The following is a 17,222-nucleotide window of genomic DNA, read 5'->3' as shown; positions in this document are numbered from 1 at the left end:
CCAATGGCTGCGGTCAACATCTGGAAGCGGTTACTCACGCTTCTTCTTACTCTGAGAAGTATCCCCGAGCACAACTGCAATCTGAAAATGTCCTTCATAAAAGTTGACGAAAAGTCTGACTTCTCCTATCACAATCTGCCTTATGGAGTGTTTTCCACACCGGATAACGTAAGTGAAAGTACCCTATTGATTTGTGCATGAAAGAAAGTGGACTTTGGTTTTGCGCACAGAATGTTCCATTGACTGGACACAAAATCACAAATGTCTGTATTTGAAACTTTCAAAGATCAAGTGTGGTTGAAAAAGTACTCAAATGTTTTATTTAAGTAAACGTATCAATACTGCAATGTAGAAATACTCTGTTACAAGTAAAAGTCCGGAATTCAAAATCTACTTGAGTAAAAGTACAAAAGGATTGGTATCAAAATGTACTTAAAGTACCAAAAGTAAAACGTACTCATTATGCAGAATGTCCAATTTCACAACTTTTCTAATGTATAAAATGGATGAAAATCTTTTGAGAATAGCCGATCTAGCTCACTAATGCATGGAATCACAATGCATTGTGAGCTAGTAGATTGGCTATTTTCAAATAGACAAAGTTTAAATAGGGCTGAGGTGGTTAATGTATGTATTGTAATAATAATCAAAATCTACAAAGTTTTTAAATAATTGGAGTGGAGTAAAATTATAATATTTGCCTCTGAGATGTAGTGGAGTAGAAGTAAAAGTAGGCTACCTGGAAATTGGAAATATCCCAGTAAAGTTAAAATACCTAAAAATTGTACTTGAGTACAGTACTTAAGTAAATGTAGTTACTTTACACCACTGTGGCAAATATATTATTTTACGGAAGCGTTCCTTTTTTCTCGATTCTCTCAGCCCAGACATCGGATTGGGGTTGCCATTGGAGATCATATACTGGACCTAGGTGCTATAAAGACATTGTTCAGAGGGCCGGTGCTTTCCAAACATCAAGATGTCTTTGACCAGGTATTGTTCATGTATTTGTATTTTATATCTTGAATGACTACGTTACGTTTTCTTATTTTAAGAAATGGTAGATCATATTGTGAGTAATATACTCTCTGTATTGGGGACACAATTTATTTCTATTTGGCTTCCATAGTGAATCATAGGCATAAAGGGTGCAGGACTTGTCTGAGAGCCTCGTGTCTATTCCCTTCATCCCCAAAACATATGGAACCAACCAGTTGATATAGGGGGCGCCCTGGGAGGGAGCCAGACAAAACTCTTCTCTTCATAGGCTTACACTCATCAAGATAATGATAGATTTTAACCCTATGTTTTTACCACACTATCTTGCACACACATAATACTTCAACACTAACATGGCACATGTGCCCCTCTTTGTCCCCACAAGTATAGGACTTCTGAACAAACAGGCCCCATCTCAGTTCTGTGCATAAAATGTGTAATGTGATGCCTCTTGAACTATGACTGGTAGCCTATTCTATTTTCCTCTCTGCAAGAGAGGAGCTGTGTAGACAGTATTATCAATGTATTGTGTGATCTGTCTATGTATTGTGTGTTTATGTGTTGTGATTTTTTGTATCCTGATGGCTGCTTGGTACAAAATGAATTTTTGCAAGGACAAATAAGGCATCTATCTATCTACTTCCTACCAGCCAACCTTGAATGCCTTCATGGGTCTGGGCTACGAGGCATGGAGAGAGGCCAGGAGAACCATACAGGTCCTGCTGTCGGCCAATGAGACCACCCTGCGAGATGACGTCAGCATGCGCAGCAGGTCAGACCCTGGTCCACTGACTCACTGTCTTCTGCTAGGCCAAGTGGGGTACAGGGACCCCCAGGGGTCCTTGAGGTGGTTCCAGGGGGTCCCCAGCCAAACGATTGATAGTGGGAAGTGGGAACCAATGGACCCTTACAGATCTGGGACTCAGAGTATACAAATGGAACCGAATGGACTCTTAACGGTCCATTTGGTTCCATTTGTGTACTCTGAATCATGGGGGTCTGTGGCCTAAGTGGTCAAGAGGGGCCCGAGTGCACGCACATCTGTAAGTCGGCTATTTCGATGGGTGCTAGATCAGAATAAATAAGGTAGAGAGAGAGAAGGTCTGCACACCGTCTTAATGCTCCCAGAAAAATATATTTATTTATGCAGCTGGAAAAAGAAAATACAACGTTTCGGCCTCTATGGCTTTCGTCAGGTACGTACAGTATAATAGGTCTGTGGCCTAATCTAATGCATAACAATCTGGAGGTCCTTAAATTAAAACGTTTGATAACCACTGCTGTAGGCCAGGGGTTCTCATAGCAGGGTCCTTGAGGGGGTCCCCAGCAAAACGAGGAAAAGTTCAATGTCACTAGAAATTATGCAGAAGTTAGAGAGAAAGTTTAAGAATTGCTATTCAGATCATAGGTTTCACTCTTTGGCTCGTCAACTGTTTGACTTAATCGTTGATCGACTGGCTGTTACGCTCGTTGGTTAATTAGCTCTGGGTGTGTTATTGAGCAGTTTTATGAATGATTCCTGCAAGACGGTATGTACTATGAATACTCAAAAGTTTATTACTTTAATAAAGTTATTTATGAACTTATTTGTACCCCTCAGAGCATTTGTCCATCAGGGTTCAGCCATGATGCATCTTCCTGCAGAAATCGGTGAGTGTCTCTTGAGCGTGACCCCATAACTTATGCTGTCAGCACTGTGACTGTCATACTGTAGATCACTGCTGTCAGCAATTCATAGTCACTGACCCAAGCACTACCTCTTGCACCTCTCCCTCAATGGAGACATACACTGTAAAGTCCTGAGTGCAATTTACATACTGAGGATTTTACTGTGTAACCTTCACTTACATTCAGCGCTGCATTTATGGACATTTATCATTTCCTGAGCAATTCTTTGGGGTCTTTCAGCTGTGCTTAAGTTAGGAGAGACTTCACTTTCACTTGTGCACAATGATGCATGTCCTACCCTTCAATATAATCCAAAGCTAGGTTAATGTATCTATTGAATTCATGGGGAGATAAAGTTTCGGTTGTTCAGCACAAGGGGGCGCTGTTCAACAGCAGTAATTGCAAGAGCTACATTTCGGACTAGTTTTATTCTCTTGGTTTTGGTATGTTATTTTAGCATCAAACTGATGATATGCACTGACAAACTATCTGTAACAAACTGCAAAAGTCACTTAAAGCAGCATTATTTTGCAATACATTGTTTTTACCGTCAGTGTAATTTTTCCACAGGTGACTACACAGATTTCTACTCGTCCAGGGATCATGCCACCAACGTTGGTATCATGTTCAGGGGGAAGGAGAACGCCTTGATGCCAAACTGGTACGGCATCAAACAAACGGGAAAAAAACACACACACTAAAAGAAAAAAAAAAACAGTTACGACCGAATGACAGCAAAGCAGACGTGAACAGAATGAACAGGCTGTAACATAACAATAGAATACCTTGATTCAGCTGTACTACTCACAAACACAATTATTTCAGCCTTTGTGTGAGCAGTGATATTAAGTAGGGAGGAGGGTAGACAGTGCTACAAGGTTTCTTTAATTGATTTGGGCCTCAGTGCATCAGTCTGCATTTAAAACCTGTACCATCCCCCTCGGAGCATTTTCTCCAGCATACCTCAGTCACACAGCATATCCAGACCTCATTTATTCCTTGCCCTCTCATGGGAGGAATGTTAAGGTGAAGCGAGGGCATCTTTCTTTCGCTCCCTCTCGCATTCTCTTTCTCTCTGTGAGTCTGACAAGCAGAATATTTTCTATGCTGGTGATTGGCAGGAGATTGTGTGGCTGTATTGGAGGCATTAGAGTTTCCTGAGGGGTTTTGTGCCTGTGTGTGTGTGTGTGTGTGTGTGTGTGTGTGTGTGTGTGTGTGTGTGTGCACAGGTTGAGGCTACCAGTGGGGTATCATGGCAGAGCATCCTCTGTGGTTGTGTCTGGAACGCCCCTCCGCAGACCCTCAGGCCAGATGAGACCTGACCAGAGTAAGAACCTGTTACTAGTGCCATTACTATTCACTCACATGTAGGGCTGGGCAATATATCGATAATATATTGATGCTGTGATATGAGACTAGATATTGTCTGGGATTTTTGATATTGTAATATTGTGATACGGCCTAAGTGTAGATAGAACAGGAAAGTTACATCTTACAGCTTTAAGCCCTATTTTATACATTCAAAAATCGTCAATCTACACAACAGCTCACAACATGTCGTGTCATGAGCTTGCAGATCTGCTATTTTTGAATATCACAACATGATATTAATGTCGCAATAGGTATTTGGTCAAAAAATATTATTATATTACATTTTATCGCCCAGCCCTATCACATGCATACATCTGTAGACAGACACACACAGACACACAGACACACAGACACACACACACACACACACACACACACACACACACACACACACACACACACACACACACACACACACACACACACACACACACACACACACACACACACACACACACACACACACACACACAAACATTACACACTTATTCCCTCTAATTGTTTGAAGAACGTGTTTATTTTGTCTCTTCTCCTAGCCCAGCCTCCTGTGTTTGGACCATCAAAACAAATGGACATTGAGCTGGAAATGGTGAATACAGCATTTATCTAAACCACTTGAGGTCATGTCAACCAGTTGCTGACGTTGTGTTTGTACATATACACCATATTATACTGTATGGTGGAGTACTAGTAATTATCATGTAATAAAGAGCATGTAGGCAGTGACAAAAATGAAAAAGGTGATGATACTACTTTATATATCATCACGTAATATAAGACCAAGAGCTGTGCAAGTACGCTGATGCGTTTTAGCCGTGAGGCTTTCTTCAGAGAATGATATTATCTCTTTTATTGTTTTTTAATCTAACTATACACAGTAAATCCTCAGTGTTCATTTTTTCCAATTGTAACTACGGGTCCATTTGGTTACATTTGTACACTCACTGCGTTAAATTAAAACACACAGGATTTTACAGATCACAATGGAAACAAGTCCCCAGTACTTTTTACTGTACTTCTGTGCTGTTTAAATGTATGACTAATATTCAATCCATGACGAAAAAACATCACATGGATGCACCTGGGACGTATCATCAGTGTTGTAGCCTGGGGTCATAGGATGTTTCGGGTCTCGCAACATACACCCTCGCCCAGGTGACCCAGCCAGGGTTGATCAAGCCCCGACTTACGTCCCAGGTACTAGGTAGCTACCCACGGTCAGTCCTAAATAGGGAAAGACAGGGCCCCTCAATACGCTTGTCCGAAACTACTCTGGCAGGAATGGGGGAGAGGAGATACTCTGGCACTTGGAGGGACTAGGCTCTGTGGATGGTCTGCTGGCCGGGCTCCTCCTCCGTCTCACCAGGTCCAGGACCTGAGCGTTGCACCAGACTCCCCCGCTCCAAACATTTCATTCTGGTGTGATGGTGTCTTGGCCCGTGGTGGTACTGCAGGCTCCCTTTGCGGCTTGCTTGAATGGCCCTCCTAAAGGCCTCACTGTGGATTTGTTGGGATTCTAACTCACGGAAGACACAGACTGGGGCGCTAACCCAAACTGCTCCCATCAATCAATCAAACTAAATGTCCAATGATGTACTGTAGGAATGCATTAAAAAACAAGTTCATTCATCTGTTTAAATATGTCTTTTACATCCTATAGGCCTTCTTTGTAGGAGACGGCAACCGCCTTGGAGAGCCCATCCCAATAGAGAAAGCCCATGAACACATCTTTGGCATGGTGATGATGAATGACTGGAGTGGTAAGGCCTCTCTTCACAACAAACACCATCCCTTTCATTATGTGTTTGTGGCTGCCTAGTTCTCTCTGGGCCAATGCATACCCCACCCTTTTATGCGATACCTGTAGTACCCATTGTCAGAGTGCCCAGTGCGGCACCCACTACCATACAACCGATCAACTGTATATGGAGATACAGGGATCCCTGGTGTCATAAAGAACTGCTGACGTTGTGTTGATGACGTACATGGGCATAAATGGGAGACAGACAGACAGACAGACAGATACAGGCATTTCTCTGTAAATCATTGGAGTTCTGTTGTGCACACTACAACTTATATTGGTGCAGCCGCACAAAGCACATGATAGGCATGGCCAGTCTGTGAGGCCGATTGGCTGTGTTGGCCGATCAGGGAATCTGAGGCCTACCCCCCCCCCCCTCATCTCCACGTAGAGAGATTCAGTGAGTCCCCCAAAGACGGACAGACAGATACAGACTGTAGTGTCCAGTGCCACTGATTGTATGTGGAAAGCATGTACCAGGATGTAAGACACAGGTGGATGTAATGAAGACAATTGTATGTGATTAAATGCACACAGCTGTTGGATGATTGGAAACAGGACACAAGTAAAGACAGTGAACACTACACAGACATTCGTGAATGTTTTGTTTTTGCATGATTTAGCATATTGACGACAAATCTCCTATACTTTACATTACTTTCAAGTATTTTCCAAGTTTATTTTCATTTTGGAATAATTTACTGATTTGATTTCCCTATTTTAGTCATGGTCATAGACAATTGAATTTCATTATACATTCTCTAGACTTTTGAAATCTGCCCTTTAAGCTGCATTACCATACAATTAAAAAAAAATAAAGGCAACATTATGTTCACTCTGCTGGATTATCTATCTCAAGCGAGTTTAAACTGATTTCCATACAGTAAAAATGGAATCCAATGCATTCATGGAAAGTATGAGAAGCGATTCAAAAAATGTTAAGCTACTTTACTGTATTTTTTGAAAAACCTGAAACATTCAAAAATACCGGTATGGTCCTTAATTGATTCATTGATGCAGCTACCTCATAATTAGCCAACACACAACCTGGCCTCATAGTAAATGGCAGATAAAGTATCCCATCAAAACATGTCTGGGAACATACATGATTGATTTCACCAGCAAACATCTAGAGGAGGCATACCTTCAGTAATCTCTCCCTTTCATTCATTCGCTCATATTTACTACCATGCTTTGCCCAACCCCTCCTATTCTGGTCTGGTTCACAGCTTCTTCTTTTCCCTTCATCCTTCTCTCATGCCTTCTCTTACTGCCTGTCATCTAAAGCCAGGGATTGTTTTTGTATTAAAAAAGAGATGAATGAAAGTGGGCCAGTCAGTTTAACAGTGGTACACTTAAGGTCTATTTAAACAGCTCTCTGCACTGAAGGCTCTCTCAGATCTCTCTCTGGTCTGATAATTACCCTGCCTGCCAGACTGAATGCCCCCCTACCTGGCTGTTCCACCAGAGAGCTGCTCCAGTTCACAGACCTTCATGCCCTTGTCCTGTCTCACCTGACAATCACCTGGCTTCAATTCCCTATGGGTAACCCCCCGGGGATCACCGTGGAAGTTTTAATCGAACTATTTGCTATTCAAATAGCTTTAATTGGCCTGTATGAGGCAGACAGTGTGGAAAGATGGACTCTGATTCCCAGATCATTTGTGGATGACTGATGACTGAAGAGCTAGTGTGGCAGAGTATTATATGTCATCAGCAATCTTTATGGAATGGGGAAAGAATCAGGGCATAGGGAAAAGACCTGAGTATCTGTAGTGTCAGGCCTACATTTCCCTAAAGGTAGTTCATAGTAGAATCGTTACATGTCTGAGGGCTAAAAGAGGTGGCTGAGTTGGAGCAAAATGCTATCTGGAGTTATTGTTGCAACAGTGTTTCTCAAAGCCCCTCCTCCCCACCGCTTAGTTAAATATTGACGAAATCTCTAATCTGTTAACTGCCTGCACCTCTCATGGCATGCCAGCTCCTACTGTAGCTTGTTGTGATTTAGGAACATTTCTAGGGGGTATAGCAAGCGGCATTTCAGCACTACAACCATCTTCTATTTTTTATATTCTTTTATTTTTATTCCATTGGCAGTAACCACAGTATTCTGTGAAGCGTGGCAATGGCTATTACTTTTTTATGGCACTTGGCAAGCAGAGGTGTGAATAGAAGATAGAAGCCCTGTCCCTCTCTCACAGAGGCCTGGGCACAAGTCACATGACTGGCACTGTGTGCTGTATGCATATGTACATACTGTAGTATGAAGCAGCTGTGGTGAAATAAGCAGGACGCATTTTAGTTTTATTGTGAAATCCTGAAATGTCATGTCTGAGACTTCAAGAGAAATATCTCCTCTTCTGCAAAAGGAGAGTAGGGTTTTCTTTTCTTTTTTTGGACTAGAAATCAAATTTTGTCCTGCACAGTGCACTGTAAGCAAACCACCCTCCAGACAAGGGCCATTTATTTGAAGTAAAGCCCAGCATCATTTGCACAGATGCTTCAGTAAGCCTCAGTATTCTCAGGGAACATATTGGCTGCCTCTGTGTCATATGCTGAATGCACAGCTGTGGGAACATAATTCACAAGAGTGTCATTTTGCGCTTGACTGCTGAAGCAGTCGTGTGACTATTGAACTACTCGATCAAACACATCTGTCTATGAATGGTTTCAATCCACAGTTTCTAGCATATTCCTGTAATTTATTATAACATAATGCACTCTTCTCACCTCACCTCATAGTATCTCTTTCCTCACCTCTGCTCACCTCTCTCTCCTCTCCACTCCCCTCCCCTCTCCTCTCTTCTCATTAATGTTGAGTTAATTGAAAACTCATTCTTAAATGTTCCCAGTGGATGAGAGAATGACTTGGGCCAATGAGCCATCCCTGTGTGTTGAGACAGCACTAGAGAGTTATAGCGGACCGAGATTAAAACAGTTAAGAGAAGATGACCCAACCGCTGCCTCATTAGTTGCACAGCAGAGATATACTGTACCTAAAGTAACTCCTGCAAAATGCTGAGGTTTATTGGGCAAATGAGAGTTTCAGAGGATGATGTTACTGTTAGAATGTACTCATATGCTGTAATATAGGCTATGTAATATATGCACACATTACAGTGTGTTCCAATCCTGAATTTGCATAATATGAATACATTATTGGCACCTGCAGTGATCGCTAGGTTATGCCTATATATACAGTATTCAACAACAATGGTCTTTAAGTGTTTAAAGACCAGCTTTCATATTGTGATGTATTTTCTAGTGAAACAGTGGCCTGCCTGGCGGGGTCGAACCGTGACAGAGCATTCAACCTCCGTACACTGACTGTCTGAGGGTATTTTAACCCAGCTATGAGGTCTGATGTGGGCATTGGCAAGTAATGTGACCTGTCTCAATATCACGTCGGTCCACAAAGTAAAACAAATATCTTCAAGGTAGAAGCAAGTTTCTTTTACTGCTTTGCCTATTTCTCAACTCAAATGTTTTCAGAAACCTATTTATTACTGTTCAGCATGAGAATTGTTTTTGTTTTTTTTGCAACGCGGTCCGCCATGTTTATTTATATTGAACAGAATGGCATGGAGGTATAAAATAACTGTAGCTGGCATGACCACCTATTCATTTCAATGAAACTTGGTGTCTAGCATAATGAATCAGCCCTTTGTGGAAAATATGCAGGTGTACAGTATGTCATGATATTTATTTGTTAAAATTGGTTAGTTATACCTGTCGGTGTAATTACAGTACACATTATGTTTGTGTTTGACAGGTAATTAAGATTGGACATATTTTTCATTTCAGCTGGTCTTTAAACATCTTTGTTTTGTATTTCTCACGTTTGTCAAGAGTTAGCATCGCTACTGTGTCACTGGTCCCAAACAGGTCCATCTGTCACAGTCACAGCAGACAGAAGCAGCAGATGACAGGAACACAGACGCTGTCTGGATGGCTCATTGCTCGAACACGCCACTGACTGACTGACTGACTGACTGACTGACTGACTGACTGACTGATATCTCATGCTTTCGTCCTGCTGAGATGTAGATGAAATTTGGGGTGTGAGTGGAGAAGCAATGAGAATTTAAATGAGATTTTCTGATGACCGCAGTGCAGGATTATGTGAACTCCAGAGACCATTATTTTCACCTTATAACTATCACAGCTACGATGTGGACTCACCGGTTGGAGGGCAGTTGAAGCTATAATCTGAGACTTACATTTAATGCGCTGTAAGTGATATTTTTAAAACCCAAAGGTTTTTTCAGGTGGGACACCAATTTCATCCAAACAGGAGAGATAACCCATTCATCAACTTCAATTTTATAGTGTTCCTTTTCCAATTTTGTCTGCTCATTTTTTGGTTTCATCACTTCTAATTTCACGTGTTTATCCTACATCCTGTTTGATTTCTCTCTCCTGATTGAATGAAATTTGTGTACCGACCTGAAAACGTATTTTCTGGGTTAGCTGGAGAGATGGGAAAACCCCTGTTATTGAACAAACACTATACTGTAGCAATGATTACAGTATACAGTACAGAGTATAAAGCTGTTTAACACTTGTTGTAACATAAAATATCACTTACAGCACCTTAATGAATGAAGACGTGCCTGATTGGACTCTAGATGTGCCACTATATTTACTGTTGTTCAGACAATGTGTCTGTGTCTGTGTCTGTGTGTCTGTGTATGTGTATGTGTGTGTCTGTGAATTGCATATTTACCACCACCAATACTACTGATTAGAGTACTGACTTGATCCATTATTTAACTACGGTATATATAAGCATTATTCATTTGCAACCTTTTGGGGTATCAATAACTGTTATCCAAAGCCCACCCCCTATTTATAGGTGTCTATGTGTGTGTTTTGTTCCAGCACGGGATATCCAAGCTTGGGAGTACGTTCCACTTGGTCCATTCCTGGGGAAGAACTTTGGGACCACTATCTCACCCTGGGTGGTCCCCATGGAGGCCCTGCTGCCCTTCGCTGAGCCCAACACCATCCAGGTCAGACCCCACTGGTTGCACCTCATCATTGCAGATGTGCATTTTTCGTCTATTTGTACTGGGGGAACCAACACACAGGTAATCGATCTGTATGGGGCGGCAGTGGCTAAGGAGGTAGAGCGGCCGCTTGGGAACCCAGTTCGATCTCAGGCTCCCCCAGAGTTAGTGTTGAAGTGTCCTTGAGCAAGACACTGAACCCTTAATAGCTCCCGATGAGCAGGTTGGTGCCTTGCATGGTTTCCTCCGCCATCGGTGTATGAATGTGTGTGAGAATGGATGAATGTAAATGCACAATCATTGTAAAGCACCTTGGATGAAGGCGCTATATAACTGCACCATTTACCATTTATGACGTCCCACAGTGCTAAAATTCGATACCACAAAGAGTGGTATCATATGTATGGCTAACCACAGATATTCGATTTCTGACAATTTTTACTTTTTTCAATATAACGTCTTTCCAGTAGAGAAGAATGGCTAGGTAATTTTTGCTCACTGATGCTTAACTATGAGCTGATCTAAGTCAGTGTTTTTCAGTACACACACAATGGAATACATTGGTGGTATATTAAAGATTTGTATTAACACATTGGGTGCCAGAGGTTTATTAAAATATTATACGTTCAGTGCCTGCATTTCTTCCATCCACTTACGTTATACGTTTCGTGCTGTAGAAGCCCCGACGCGGAAGTGCATGTAAACAGAGCGTGCGTGCGAGACGGCGGAGGGTCCCGACTAACGCCTGGAACAATAATATTTCCAACGCGATCCTCCATTGCAGCGTGATCGCCGATCGAAAATGGCTCGCTTCCACCACGTTAAAAAGAAATGGAGATATTAAGCTTTTAGTCAAGGAGATAACATTGGAATGGCCGACCGGAAGGATTTTTGACATGGAGCCACATCCAGCCTCTCCTTCTCAGAAACTCCTTGGATGATCCCAAAGTTTAGTTTTAGCGCCCCATGTGGGCCCTACGTGTAAAAATAAAATTGGATCAAAAACGGTCCGGACCGTCTACGGCACTCCTCGTTTGGATTATGAAAAACGGTCCGGACCGTTTATGGTACTCGATGTGTTAAACTCTGTGGTAGCACTGCATTTCTAGAGTTCATGCTCAATGTACTTCCTGTTTTCCCTCTTCCTGTCCAGGACCCCAAGCCACTCCCTTACCTGTGCCATGACGATGCTTTTACCTTCAACATTAATCTGTTTGTGTCAGTGAAAGGTACATCCATGCATGCAAAAGTATGCATACAAATACACAGAAAGGCACACAGTCCACACACAGGCGCACAAAATTGGTTCACCCCATCTGGTTCACCGTTCCTCTGCAGATGCAGGTATAAAGGTCTCAACCTGCTCCCTGGACCCACTCCCCACCTCCCTCCCCACTCATCACCAAAAACGATAAACTCCTCCCTTTCCCCAGGTCATGTCCCTCCTCCCTAAACCCGACTCCCCTAACAATTACCATCTCCAACGTCCCTTTTCTGTCAAAAAATCCTGGAACGTGTGGTTGCAAGCCAAATCACCCCATACCTGGAAACAAATGACCTCTGCGAACAATTTCAATGCATTTTCCGCTCCAAACATAGCACCGAGACTGCCCTCAACAAAGTGACTAATGATGCTTTGCTTTCCTTTGACACCAGCTCACTCAACATCCTCATTCTTTTTACCTCAGTGATGCCTTTGATACCATTAACTATTCCACACTCATCTCACGCATCACTGACAATGCCCTCTCGTACACACACACACACGTCACTCACTCACACACACACACACACACACACACACACACACACACACACACACACACACACACACACACACACACACACACACACACACACACACACACACACACACACACACACACACACACACACACACACACACACACACACACGCAACAAGTGAAGGCCCTGAGGCCCTAGGCTAATGAGTTACTATTAATGCTTTTGTCTGAGAGCTTGATCTAATAATGTGCCCTCTCTCTCTCTCTCTCTCTCTCTCTCTCTCTCTCTCTCTCTCTCTCTCTCTCTCTCTCTCTCTCTCTCTCTCTCTCTCTCTCTCTCTCTCTCTCTCTCTCTCTCTCTCTCTCTCTCTCTCTCTCTCTCTAGTAGTTACACAGCTTATCAATGTATAAGTCTATAGTGTTCTAAAGACTTTTTGTGTGCCAGTGAAAGTGATTGTCTACAGTACATATGTTGTGTGTCTTCTAGGGGAAGGCATGACAGAGGCATCTACCATATGCAAGTCTAACTTCAAGGTAAGAATGTCATGCTGCATGATTAACATGAGACATGTGGACATATGGAAATCTTTAAGTTTAACCACTGGTCAACTGAAAGTGGATAACTTTAGGCTGTACCATTCTGTGAATCACTCTTTGTCACATTTTATAGTTTGTTCTCTGTTTTGTTGTGTGTCAGTGAGGCTGTGTGGAATTCATGACCTTGAGTGTTATTTGGCCTTATCACCGCCAGGCCCGAAGGTCAGGGACAGAGATTATGGGCCCTGTTTTGCGCCCAAGTCGCGCTACCCACTATTTGGGGATTTAGCATCGCGCAAGAGGCGTTCCCGTGGCCGAGTTGCTATCTAGCGACACCAGCCTTATCCCTAATACACCTGCGCTACCAGTTATTATGCATAGGTGCGGTTTAGGCGTTACATTAATAAAACCAATCAGCGTGTCAGCTGTTATGCCTACTCTCTCCCTCTCTGCCCATGGCAGAGCAAAGAGGCAGTCCGACGTTGATTACCTTGGAATAAAATAAGATTTGATACAGAGAATTATTACTCACACATTGCTGGTTATAGAGAACTTTAAATCTAATCAATCGTGTTCTATATTAATTAAAATGAATGGTCTTTGAGGTTATAGCAAACACAGATCAAATGACATTTTATTTGTCTTTGATAAGCTAAACTGGCAACTTATTGACAAAAGAAACACTTTTTTGGATTACAGTAAAATTGTAATGACAATCACATTCACAATCACTTAATTCTGAAGTGCTGCGATGTTCAATAACTATGCAGCCACACCGAGGTACCATACGCAATGTTGGACACATCCCAACGTTTTGATAATAAGATCTAGCCTTTGATTGCCTTAGAATAAAATCATATTTAATACACATAAGTATCACCCACATGTTACTGATCATAGAGAATGTTATGTTATTGAAATCTATTCTTTATTTCCAGTGCAATGGATTAATCAAACTTAAGTGTGTGGTTTGGAGTGAATGGCATTGTGCAGTACAAATCATTGTCTTTGAATAGACTAACTATCTTATATAAACACAATTGACACAAGGAAATGACACTCACTTCTGCTGATTGTAGGGAATTTAGAATCACAGAGATTCGTTGAGAATTAGGAGTGAGGGAGACCTCTATATGCTGTGCGCCCGGCCCGATTCCCAACATTTCCATTGCAGGTGTGCTCTACCAAACAGATTTGGCATAGTGCGTGGTGTGAGAATCCGCTATGTGCTTTCCCATATGTGTGTGGGCAAGATAGCAATTTTAGGAATAGTGCAATAACACGCCCATGGCCACACTTCCAGGTGCAAAGAACGGAGTCTGCATAATATATAGCGGGTAGCGCGGCCGTAAAATACAGTTTGGGGACAGCGGCAGCTGTTTTGTCCCTAATTAACGGGGAGTGGGTAGTGCCAAGGGATAGCGCAGGGCAAAAGATGGATATAGGTTTGACTCGTCAGTGTGGAATTCTGGAGCTAAATTTGTTTGTTTCTTTGTACATGAAATTCTATGCATAAACTTATTTTTTCCCCGCAGAATTTCACAAACTTTTGAGGACAATGTTTAGATCCCTTAAATAGCACCTGCAATCACTAAACCCCAATTACCCAATGTGCTGGAGGTGCCTGTGATTTGGCAGAGCCACTCCTGTCTCCTCCCCCCCAGATGTCTCCCAGACCAGGCCCCCTTGCCACAGTAACTCTGAGGGGCTAATTCACAAAGAATGGATTGCACCTGCTATTTGCTTAAAGGTCTGATTCACAAAAGATATCGAGCTAATGATATGCGCAAACAGGCCCATAAAGTTTTGCAGTTCAGTTTGCACTGGTTTTGTGTCTGATTGCAATTATCCATCTGTATAAATGGTGGATTTGCACCACACTATTTATCCCACAAATTATGAAAATTCTTTTGACCAAACCGTACCCTGAGTGTCAAAGTTGGATACAAAGATTAAGCGCTACATATTGTTAATGAACCGTGCAACAATGCGCACACATTCAATCTCATTTGTGAAACGTGAGTAGGCTATTATGATAGAATTTCAAGTGAAGGCAAGCGTGTCCATGAACATAGTGGCATTCATCTTTGGCATTATCATCTGAATTAGTTTTTTGGCTTTTTGAAACGTGTATAAAGGTACTGTATACATGGCTTCTATTTAGAATTGTCCCATTCTGTGTGTAAAATCAATAGTATACTGTGCCAAACCTCAAGTGAACAAAATAAATTACATTTGGCTGATGTGTATGCATGCGTAAACATATATCACAAGGGGCTTATAGGCTTGCTGAAAAGCCATTGGATGCTTGGGCACAGTAGGCAGAAAGCTGATGGACACACATGACAAATTATGAATGCAAATAATAGATATACAGATACCATTTAGTGGGTCGAAGTGAGCTCTCATGAGCATGCCTGGCATGGCGATGTCTTTGCCTGGCTATAATCACTCCCGTCCTGATCACTGGAAAATCTGGATGTGTCAACCCTTATGAATGCGCTTCAGTTACCACCAGCCCTCTGAAGACTGACTAATAACCTTAACTCTAACTGCATGTAGCTATTAGCACTGGTGTTTGTGAATTGGATGTAGTTTTCGCAATGAGGCTCATTTGCATAGAAAGGGGAGAATTGTGCCCCAAATGGATGCATATTGCATAATTTAAATACACTGAGCGCTGAGATGCTATTTGCTTGGCAGCGCAGTTAGGGTTCCATTTCACTCTTTGAGGGTTCTTTAGTGGGTGCGCCGCAAAAGCCACACAATGATTTTGTGAATTAGCCCCTCACAGTTAAATGAATACAGATCATTTTACGGGCTGGACTCTCCTTTCAAATGGCTTTTACTGATGAGAAGCAGAATGTTGTCCGACAAACAACTTCCTTTCCTCCATTTCTCTCTCATACTTTTACTCCCTTCATCTGTTTGTGTTTCTCTGTGCCTCTCTCTCTCTATCTCTCTCTCTAGTATATGTACTGGACTATGAAGCAGCAGCTTACTCATCACACAGTCAACGGTTGCAATGTCAGGCCTGGAGACCTGCTGGCCTCGGGCACCATCAGTGGGCCTGTGAGTATGTGTGTGTGTGCCTGCCTGCCTGCCTGCCTGTCTGTCTGTCTGCCTGTCTGTCTGTCTGTCTGTCTGTCTGTCTGTCTGTCTGTCTGTCTGTCTGTCTGTCTGTCTGTCTGTCTGTCTGGTCTGTCTGTCAAGTGTTTTAAGCTTTCCTTCCCTGTGCTGTGTGTATGTGTGTAGGATCCAGACAGCTTTGGCTCCATGCTGGAGCTGTCATGGAGGGGTTCAAAGACCATTGAGCTTGGTGAAGGACAAACCAGAACCTTCCTCAATGATGGAGATGAAGTCACCCTCACAGGTACATTCAGGGGGGGGGGTAGACAGAGTGAGTAGACAGAAATGGTGCCATCTTATAACGAACATTAGTGAGGACCAATTATACCAAGATAGGTTGAAAATGGTTGCAAGGCATTGACGGCGAGTCAGAGATAAACAAACACCGCGCCTCCAGTAGTTCGTTTCCCCGACCACCAGGGGGTGACGCAGGAGGGACTTCCATAGAGCTCAGGGAACTTCTGGAGGGGCCATGCCGAAAATAGGTTGCTTTATTCGGATACAATTCGCGGAACTGCCCGCCCCTGCTGGTTCTCTGAATTTGTATTTTTAAATAGGCTCTTTCATGATAAATTTACCACATATATGAAGTTAAACAACTAAATTCTATCCAAACGCTATCTTAAAAGTAAATTCTGTGCCTCAAAAACGAAGTTTGAGAGCGTTTTAAAACCGAAAGTAAAACGTTCACACGGACACGGACGCGCACGGACGCGCACATGCGTGCGTTAATTTACGACCCGGACAAACATAAACAGTAAGGAAAATACGGATTTCAGAAAGAGGACTGTGTTTCAATGCAGGAAAACACCCCAGCATCATTATATAGTGGCTGATAGAGGGGAAAAAATGCAAAATATATATATATATATTTTTTTTTTAAATGTAGGCTTAATGTTGCCTATAATCCCTTTAACACATTCCCTGCCAGAGTTTATTCATAAGGTACTCACCCACTGCCAG

General features: G+C 42.5%; 1 protein-coding gene across 1 annotated transcript in view; it reads left to right on the top strand.

Annotated features, from left to right (window-relative positions):
• The first annotated feature begins 35 nt into the window (after positions 1-35).
• The window catches only part of fah (fumarylacetoacetate hydrolase (fumarylacetoacetase)), a 19,233-nt gene continuing 2,046 nt past the window's right edge, over positions 36-17,222 (top strand). Inside the window, exons 1-13 of the mRNA XM_084051946.1 lie at positions 36-168; positions 883-993; positions 1,650-1,771; positions 2,600-2,649; positions 3,238-3,328; positions 3,897-3,994; positions 4,575-4,627; positions 5,699-5,798; positions 10,721-10,851; positions 12,002-12,077; positions 13,081-13,127; positions 16,101-16,202; positions 16,386-16,503. Coding sequence (XP_083908072.1) covers positions 88-168; positions 883-993; positions 1,650-1,771; positions 2,600-2,649; positions 3,238-3,328; positions 3,897-3,994; positions 4,575-4,627; positions 5,699-5,798; positions 10,721-10,851; positions 12,002-12,077; positions 13,081-13,127; positions 16,101-16,202; positions 16,386-16,503 — 1,180 coding nt within the window. The 5' untranslated portion in view covers positions 36-87. The remainder of the gene's footprint in view (positions 169-882; positions 994-1,649; positions 1,772-2,599; positions 2,650-3,237; positions 3,329-3,896; positions 3,995-4,574; positions 4,628-5,698; positions 5,799-10,720; positions 10,852-12,001; positions 12,078-13,080; positions 13,128-16,100; positions 16,203-16,385; positions 16,504-17,222) is intronic.

This window comes from Gymnoscopelus microlampas, assembly GCF_963454915.1.
Source record: "Gymnoscopelus microlampas genome assembly, chromosome: 1".
Taxonomy (NCBI): domain Eukaryota; kingdom Metazoa; phylum Chordata; class Actinopteri; order Myctophiformes; family Myctophidae; genus Gymnoscopelus; species Gymnoscopelus microlampas.
Note: the sequence above shows the minus strand (reverse complement) of the source record. Positions and strands in the feature narration are given on the sequence as shown.